Source organism: Nycticebus coucang, chromosome 14 (genome assembly GCF_027406575.1).
Source record: "Nycticebus coucang isolate mNycCou1 chromosome 14, mNycCou1.pri, whole genome shotgun sequence".
Taxonomy (NCBI): Eukaryota; Metazoa; Chordata; class Mammalia; order Primates; family Lorisidae; genus Nycticebus; species Nycticebus coucang.
The window spans coordinates 3,112,727-3,121,891 of NC_069793.1; the positions used below are offsets into that span (position 1 = coordinate 3,112,727).

General features: G+C 56.7%; 1 protein-coding gene and 1 pseudogene across 1 annotated transcript; both read right to left on the reverse strand.

Annotated features, from left to right (window-relative positions):
• Positions 1-1,481: 1,481 nt before the first annotated feature.
• Positions 1,482-3,578, reverse strand: LOC128565301 (T-complex protein 1 subunit eta-like; annotated as a pseudogene).
• A 3,028-nt stretch (positions 3,579-6,606) lies between these two features.
• CD248 (CD248 molecule) lies at positions 6,607-9,165 on the reverse strand. The gene has a single exon (XM_053562500.1). The coding sequence runs from the start codon at positions 9,134-9,136 to the stop codon at positions 6,878-6,880; it is 2,259 nt and encodes a 752-aa protein (XP_053418475.1). The 5' UTR covers positions 9,137-9,165; the 3' UTR covers positions 6,607-6,877.

The following is a 9,165-nucleotide window of genomic DNA, read 5'->3' on the forward strand; positions in this document are numbered from 1 at the left end:
TCACAGGAAATGTCTTGTTTATCAGCATTACTCTTCAAAACCACAGACGACTAACTCTTCCTGGGGTTGGGGGAGTCTTCATCCCTCCCTGCTCAATCCCAATGCCGTTAGCCTCCCTTATAGTCCTTCCTTGTCTTGCAACTTCACCCTTAAACATGAGTTTCCCAGGATGTGGGCATTGTTGGATCAGAGACAGGCTATCATGTATGGACCAGACTGTAGGGTGAAGAACACATGGTCTGCCTGGGCTCAAACCACCCCCACTTGCCGATTGTTCAACTAAGACGGATGCTTAATGTGCTCAGGCAAGTGCCTTCAGCTTCCTCTTCTTTAAACTGTGGCAAGAATGGCATTTACTTCATGGGGATTGTAATGAATCTTACATGGTTTTAAGGACAAGTAAGCGCTTCAAGCATTCACTTTTATTCTCAGTCATATTTGGCAGCAAAACCTACCCCCACTTGTAGTAGCCAGGGCACCAGAGCTGGAAGCTGGAAGGAATCCCACTCCCCAGGTCTGAATTCACCCAGAGGTTGGCGCTTGCTCCTCTGCATGGGATATTGAAGGGCCCAGCTGGAGCTTGGTAGGTGTTAGTTCCCTTCCTCCTCAAGGGCAGCTTCCAGGTCTGTCCCAGTAATATTCCCAAACCATTTTGCTAGAGTCCTAGACCCTAGTGGGACTGAAGAGGTGAGTATTTTCAGAGGGAGTCATGACCACTGGCAGAGAAGTATCCCCTGAGACTGTCTCTAGAAACTCTGACCTTCCAGTCCCACACCAGGGCTTCTGAGCCCAAACCCACTCCCACTACAGACACTCCCCAGGCCCTAGGGGAGTGTCCATACTGTGTGGTGCTAGTTGGGGTGAGAGAGGATAGCCGAGAAGGGTGAGGTCTAGAAGAACAGGTCTTCTCAAGGAGACCACAAGGATACACCTGCCCGGTCCTCTCCAAGGTGACTCAGCTCTTGGGAATTTGAAAACTTAAGTTCCTGAAACTTGGAAATTTCCAAGTTCCGTGAAATCCTGTAGTTCTGTAGGGGCGGGAATAGCATCTCCCACTTGATTCAAACTGGCCAATGAGAAGGGTACCTGTGGGGTGGAACTTTTTGACTGTCAATAAAAAGGGAAAGACCAAGGCAGTCGGGGAGCCGGCCATTTGGAATTCTTCTATGCTGTAAGCTCCTGGCTGGTGAATAAAAGCCCTTCCTCTTATAAACGTGGTGTTTGTGTGCTCTTTCTCTCTGTTGAGCCTTGTCTTCCTGCAACAGGGGGAGGAGGAACATGGCCCTAGGAATTCTGGACACCCCAGTGAGAGGTTGTGCTTTCAGTCTTGAGAACAGGATTTCTGGGGAGGGACAGCAGGAGTTGGGCCAGCCACTTTATATTTTATTTATTTATTTTTTTTCCCAAGTCTTAAGTTTTATTTAAATAACCTCCAGTGAGAACAGAGAGGGCCAATTACTAGCGTTTCCTTGTAACACCAATTAACCAAGCCAGGGAGAACTGCACCCTGCAACCACCCAGTCATGTGATGGGTGCAGCCCATCAAAGGGGGCCGCCATGACCTCGCCCCGACCAGCTGCTGGGGGAGTGTCCACAGTTAAGCAGGGGTTCTTGATGGTTTCATCTATGGAGATAATAAGGCATGCCACCTCCAAGGCTGCTGTCAGGGCATTGATCCGCACCATAGCTGGCTCCCACACCAAGGCCTCAAAGTTGTCAGCAATGTCCTCATTGTTGATGTCCACCCCATACCATGTGCCTCTCTGAGCATGCCGAGCCTGCAGCTTATTGAGGATGTTTGTAGTATCAAAACCAGCATTATCACACAGCTGGCGTGGGAGAATCTCCAAGGCCGTGGCATATGCCCCAATCAAAAGCTGCTGCTTTCCTGGAATAGTCCTTGAGTAATCCCATAGGTACTCGGAGAGCTCCATTTCAATGGCCCCGCCACCAGCCACCACTGAATCATTCTTGATGGCCCTCCTGACGATCATGATGGCATCACGCAGGGACTGCTGTTTACTCCATAAACTGCTCGGCACCACCATGGAGGATGATGGTGCGTGTCTTGGCCTTGGGGCAGCCAGTGAAAAAATTGTACCTTTTACCTCCAATCTGAGTTTCTTCAAACACCTGGCAGTGACCCAGCACATCTGCTGACAGACCATTCAAACTGGTCTTGATTGAGCCTCCACAGGCCATCATTGTCCTTTCAGATCATCCTCAGGTACTCGGCCAGCACAGAACAACTCCCTGTCAGCAAAGTATCGGGTGCCACATCTCCAAAGGGGAGTTCGGACAAGACAACTTTAGCTCCAGAACAATGGATCCTCTCTAACTTGTCATAAAGAATGTTCCACTCAGCATCAACAATAGCCTGATAATCTTCAACGGTGTGGACTTTGATCTCAGCATTGTGGTTCTCAGCTTTCAACTTGAGCTCAACATTTAAAAGGTCAATCATGGGATTATCGTACTTTTTGGGTTGCATTTGAAACCCAGCATAAGAGAAAGTCTTCCTGAATGCAACACCAGCTACCAGCTGAGAATCCTCTAGGGCTCCACCCTGTACCTTCTGGATTTCAATCATTTTAAGCTGCAACAAATCATCAAGCATCATCACTGCATCAACCACCATCTTAGCAAAGTAGGCTGTCTGCTGGGAGATCCAGCTTGGAACTCAGAGCAGTCATGGCACACTTCTCCAGCACTTCCTCTGCTCCACTTTAATCTGTCTTCTTCACTGTCACAGCAACCTCTTTGATCGTCTTAACTGCCAACTGAGTGGCTGTGTGAAAAGCTCGAATGATGATCTGGGGGTGCAAACCTTCCTCTACATATGGTTTCACCTGCTTCAGAAACTCTGCAGCAAGCAAGGTCACTGATGTGGTGCCATCACCAACCTCAGCATCTTGAGATTTGGCAATGTCCACTAAAATCTTTGCTGCAGGACGGACAACATCAAGGAGTTTCAGAATTGTGGCCCCATCATTAGAAATTGTTGCTTTAGGGCGGCGCCTGTGGCTCAGTGAGTAGGGCACCGGTCCCATATGCCGGACGTGGCGGGTTCAAACCCAGCCCCGGCCAAAAAACCACAAAAAAAAAAAAAAAAGAAAAGAAAAGAAATTGTTGCTTTAGGCTCAGCGCCTGTGGCTCAAGCAGCTAAGGCACCAGCCACATACACCTGAGCTGTCGGGTTCGAATCCAACCCGGGCCCGCCAAACAATGATGGCTGCAACCAAAAAATAGCTGGGCGTTGTGGCGGGTGCCTGTAGTCCCAGCTACTTGGGAGGCAGAGGCAGGAGACTCACTTGAGCCCAGGAGTTGGAGGTTGCTGTGAGCTATGATGCCACGGTACTCTACCCAGGGCGACAGCTTGAGGCTCTGTCTCAAAAAAAAAAAAAGACATTGTTGCTTTGCCTCGGCCATCCACAATAAGCTTGTCCATGCCACAGGGACCTAGGGTGGTTCTTACAGCCTTAGCACTCACCTGGCAGGCACTGATGTTACTCACAAGTTGGGGGATGGCTTGAGAACTATCAGTACCTTCTTAACAGAATAACTGGTGTGGGCATCATTTTGGAAGTTAATTCAGCAGCCAGGCCAGCCACCTTAAACACTGTTAGGGCAACCTCAGCTCACAGGGTGGCCTCAGAGTGTAAAGCACCTTTGAGGACGACTTCTAAATATGATAAGGGGCACTTGTGAGGGGGTCTGCGGTCCTGCTGGGGAAGTGGGCAGATATTTAAGTAACATACACATTTAATAAATTAAATAGCTGGCGGCGCCCGTAGCTCAGTGGGTAGGGCGCCGGCCACATACACCGAGGTTGGCAGCACCGAGGCTGGCGGGTTCGGACCCGGCTCGGGCCAGCTAAAACAACGACAACTGCAGCAACAAAAAATAGCTGGGCGTTATGGTGGGTGCCTGTAGTCCGAGCTACTTGGGAGGCTGAGGCAAGAGAATCGCTTAAGCCCAAGAGTTTGAGGTTGCTGTGAGGAGCTGTGATGCCACGGCACTCTACCCAGGGCGACAACTTGAAACTCTTGTCTCCAAAAAAAAAAAATTAATGTATTAGTTAAATAGCTATTTACTAAGCAATTAGTATGCTCTGCTAGAGGTGCTCTGCTAAAGCCTCCTGGTGGCGGTGTGTCTGCGGTGCCGAAGCCAGGTGGCGCCAAAGGCCCAGTGACGCCACCTGCAAGGCTCGTGATGACCAGCCCCGGGGCTCCGACCAGACTACCCGGAGCCAGACACACGGAAACTGCAGGTAGGGAAGGAGATGGCCTCAGGGTCGGTTCCAGGGCACCCTGGTTAGGGGTGAGGAGCTCGGAGGACTAGCGGGTTTGGCATAACCTGAAGACGGTAAGGGACAGCAGGCTCAGAGTGGGCCGGGCTTGCGTCTCAGGGAGGTGGAGCCTAAATGTGGGCGGGATTACGCATGCGGAAAGGCGGGGCCTGAGAGAGGTTGAATTTTGTTCCCTAAATGGGCGGTACTTGTGCATGGGGAGAACATATGAGCATCTTTACTGGGAGGGGAGGTGTGGAAGCCTTGTTTGGGGGGAGGCCATGCCAGTTCGCGAGCTCGGTAAAGGGGTGGGTCTTGCGGCTGGGGGCGGAGCCTGCAGAGGCGCGGTAGGGTAACTTTCCACATCCTCTGGAGGAGTTTTCGGAGCTGGAGTGCGTGAGGGGGCGGGGCTTGTAGCTTTGTTGCACTGGGGTCTGGGACGTAGCTCGGGCGGAGAACGTGCAAACTCGGGATGGAGTTCAAACATCCCGGAAGCCGGGACTCACAACTCGGCCAGTCTTAGCGGGAACCGGGCGGAGGAGGCGGGGCTTACTGCTTTGGTGGGCGGGACTCGGGCCAGAGCTCTGAGGGAGTCTCCCAGCTGGCAGGAGAGGCTACGGCTTTGGAGGCGAGGCCTTTAGAGAGCTCCCAAAGTCTCGGGACAGCAGTGATGGGCGTGGTTCAGAGCCCTGATGTCCCTGGCCGCCTGCGCCAGAGTCAGAAGCCCCGGGCACCCCCCCGACGGGGCGGGGCCTGAGGTTCAGTGGGCGGGGGCCGGAACGCGGCTCCCGGCCTGGGCGGAGCCTGGGCTCCTCGCGGGCGGGGCTCTGCGCTGGGAGGCCGTCTGTTCAGGCCCGCACGCAGCTCCGCATCTGGTGCTCATTACCAGATGACAAAGAGCCGGCTCTGGGCCCCCTTCCCCACCTCATACCCCCCTCCGACTGAAGAGCATTTAACTCCTTCCTGCCCTCGGAATGCTCTGGATCCCCGACTCGGGGTCTCGGAGGGGGCTTCAGACTTTCTGGTACCTGCAGCCCTTGTGTTTTCCCACGCTGCGCCCGCACCTCCTTCTCAGACTCAGGCGTCTGGGCCGCCCCGCGACCCTTACTCCTATTCAGCAAACCTCTGCGATAGCCGTCTCTGAGTTAAAACTTGGGCCAACTTTGTCGGGGGCGTCTGGTTTGAGTTAGGGGAACGTAAGAGCTAGAGACGGGGGCGGTGCACAACGTTCCCTCCGCCCCCTCTGTGACCCCCTGGTTCGCCCCCAGCTCCCGCTCCTCCTCTCCAGATCCCCTGGGGCCCAGCCCAGCCTCCCAGCCCAGGCCCAGGCCCTGCGCCAGCGAGTGGCACAGGGCTCCGGGCAGGGAAGGGGGCAATGGGCCACTCCTCCCCGCCTGCCCGGGTGGTCGTGGAGGCTCTGCCCTGTCCTAATTAGAGGCCCCAGAGAGGCTGCAACTGAAAAATTACAGAGGCGGTGGGAACTGGCGCCTCCCCCCACCACCTATCCCTCTGAGACAGTGAGCATAGGATGAGGGAGGTCGCCCCCACCAGTCTGTGATCTTTGCCTAGCCCCTCCTCTAGTTCCCGGGACTCCTCAGCGCCAGCAGCTGAGCACCCCCTCAAGCTAGGGTCTACACAGCGCTTTCTGCCCTCACACGGATAGCCCTCATGGGGAGAGGCAGAGAGTGGTCCCACAACAGCACTGCCGGGAGTTGGGATGTTGATCTTGGGGTTTCCGTGCTGTCCCCATGCCAGCCTTCTAAGCTCTAATTCCCACCTCCCCCCACCCGGAGCAAGAGGGAAGATCACCTCCAAGAGCACATACAACTCAGAGGGGTGGCAGCACCCCTGAGTGACCCAGACCCTCTGCCCTCCAACTTCTGCACAGCCTAGAAGGATCAGAGGGAAATACGAGAATAAAGTTAGGTAAACCCACCAGATGCCCCCTTCACTCCCTGAATCACCTGCCCCAAAGCCTTGACTCCTAACAGCCAGTTTGACTCCAGTTCAGCAAAAGTCCTCATTCCACAACCCTCCCCCAGATCAGCCCCCCCTTCTTGGAGTTTTGGTAAAAAGAGGAACACATACAGAATTCTCCCCATGCCAGACCTCCCTCCTGGGCTTGCTGTGTGACTTTGGGCAAGGCTCTGCCCTCTCTGCCTGCTGCTTCCCTGAGAATCTCTGAAGCATGCTGTCCCTTAAAGGATCTTACCTTACCTCGTTGGGGCCTAGACAAACTGAAGGAAGATCCCCTCAGTTTTACTGAGTCCTCCCAGACTCTCCCCTCAGGCACCAGTGGGGTTCAGAAGCTTTGGGTGAGGTTGGCACCTCCTTTATTGGAGAAGACCCCAGCACCCACCCCCTGAGGTCCTGGGGGCCTTGGTGTATCCTCTGTCAGAAGTGCTGGGCCAGGGAGGAGAGTTTCCAAGAGCCAAGTCTAATGGTTGACTGAGAGAGAAGCCTGGCTGGGCCCTGGGGGCAGGAAGCCCTCTGTCCAGCTGGGCAGCCCCCATGGGTCCCTCATGCAGCCTCGGCCATGTGTCCAGCACACACCCCTACTCCCTATTCCACAGGGGGGTCTGCACCCCATCACACACTGGTTCTGCAGGTCTGCACCCCTGGGAGGCTGGCCCTGGGAGGCATGGGTTCCGTTGGTCCCTTACTCCCAGCGTGGGTGACCCAGCGATAGCAGTCAGTGACGCGCTTGTTGGGCGCATGGGGGCCACAGCGAGTGCAGTACACAATGCCCAATGCAAGTAGGACCACCAAGAAGACACATGTTGGCACCAGGAGTGCCACCAGCAACCACCTGTCATCCCTCTGGCTGCGGCCTGCCAGAGTAGCCTCCCCCAGGGCTGTTGAGGCTGCTGTGGGGGCCACTGAGGGCAGCCAGGGGGCCAAATTAGGACTGGAGCCACCTTCCCTTGGGATTTGGGGGGCGTTGGAATGGGGATGTATAGGGCTGATGAGTGAGGTCTGGTTAGTGGAGCTGTGAGAGGGCAGGGGAGGGGGCTGAGTAGCAGTAGACATAGGGACTTGGTGAGCCGGGAGCATAGGGGACCTGGAGGTGGTCAGAGAGGGCTGGTTGGCTGAGATAATGGGAAGCTGGGTGGACTGTGTTCTGAGAACAGGGACATCTGGGGCCAGAGGTGATCTATGGGCACTGGGGGTGGTGACCGGGGGGGGATGGTTGGCTGGAATTTGAAGCAAGTGTGTGGTGGTCTGGTCTCCAGCAACCTGGGTATCTGGGAACCTAGGGGACTGGTGGGCAGGGGACAATTCAGGGTCTTCAGTTGAGATCTTGGGGGGCTGGTGGGCAGAGGGCTGTGCTGGGTGAGTGACAGAAGTAATTCCGGGTTTATGAGCAGAGGACAGATCTGGATAGTTGGCTGCAATCATGGGAATCTGGTGGGCAGGGGGCAGAGCTGAGTGTGTGGCAGGGATCATAGGAGGTTGCTTGGCAGGGGGCAGTGTGGGGCGCATGGCAGAGACCACTGCAGGCCGGGTGACAGAGAGCACTGAGGAGTGGTAGGGGACCCTAGGGGCACTGAGTGGGGGTGGCCAGGTGGGCTCTGGGTAGGGTATCCGTGGCTCTCTGCCCTCTGGGAAGCTGGGTCTGTAGGGCAGGCCAAAATCAGGTGGCTGTGTAGATTCCATCCATAGGAACCCAGGCAGCTCTGTCCAGCCGCCATCAAAGGCCTCCCAGGCCTCATCTTCATCCTCTTCTTCCTCTCCACCATCTAGCAACTCATCTCCAAGGTCCTGGGAAGCCTGGGAGCCCGTGGCCCCTGCTGGGCTGCAGCTGATGCCATCAGCCTCCAGCTCGTGACCCTCGCTGCAATAGCACTCGAAGCCACCAACATAGTTGACACACATCTGCTGGCACACCCCGGCAATCTGGCACTCATCCGTGTCCACACAGCGGTGGGGCTCGTCCTCAGCTGGCCGGAAACCCAGGCGACAGTGGCAGCTGTAGCCTTGTGGCCCACCAGGCTCACACTGCTGCTCACACGGGGCCTGGGCACAGGGGTCCTCGCAGCTGTGCCCATCCGCTGCCAGCCGGAAGCCCTCAGAGCAGCGGCAAGACACATGGCCATCCACCTCCTCCACACATTCATGCTCACAGCCCCCGTTGTCTGGGCCGCAGCCAGTCCCCAGGCACAAGGGCCCAGCCTGTGACCACCCCACACCACCCTCTGGCTGCTTCACACAGAGCAGAGATGCTCCACTGCCAGCCTGGCACTGCACTGCAGCTACTGAACCGAAGGGCAGCCACTCAAACTCCGTGGAGACCAGGTGGAAAGGTGTGGTGTAGACAGCTGGGCCAGCTTGGCCCACCTCATCCGGCAGGGCCGGGCAGGCACCCTCGAAGCCAAACTGGCACAGGTAGCCATCAACGGCCAGTGTGCATGAGCCCTCAAGCCAGCGATGCTCGCCACTCGCCTCAAGGGCCACACAGCGCTGGGCTGGGCAGGGTGCCCCGGTGGCGGGCTGGGCCCAGTTGGTGAAGGCAGTGTCCTGGTCCCCCGTGGTCCACGTGAAGCCACGCAGTGGGCGCTGCGGCTGGCATTGCCGGGCCTGCCGCTGCAGCCCAATCCACAGCAGCTGGGTGGCCAGGCCGGCGCCCACCAGGCTTTCTACGCGATGGGCCTCCTCAGGGGTCCGTGGAGTGGCCAGGTCACCCCCCAGCTCGCGGCAGGCCCGCCAGGCCTCCAGGAAAGTGCGGCGGTGAGGGAAAAGTGCGTAGCAGCTGCCTGGGCCACAGGCGGCGCGGGGCTCGGTGACCCAGAGGTCCTGGCCCAGTGTGGGCACTGCGGCCGCCCAGGCCAGCAGCAGGAGCCGCAGCATCTCGACGCGCCCCCGACTGGCCTGGCCGG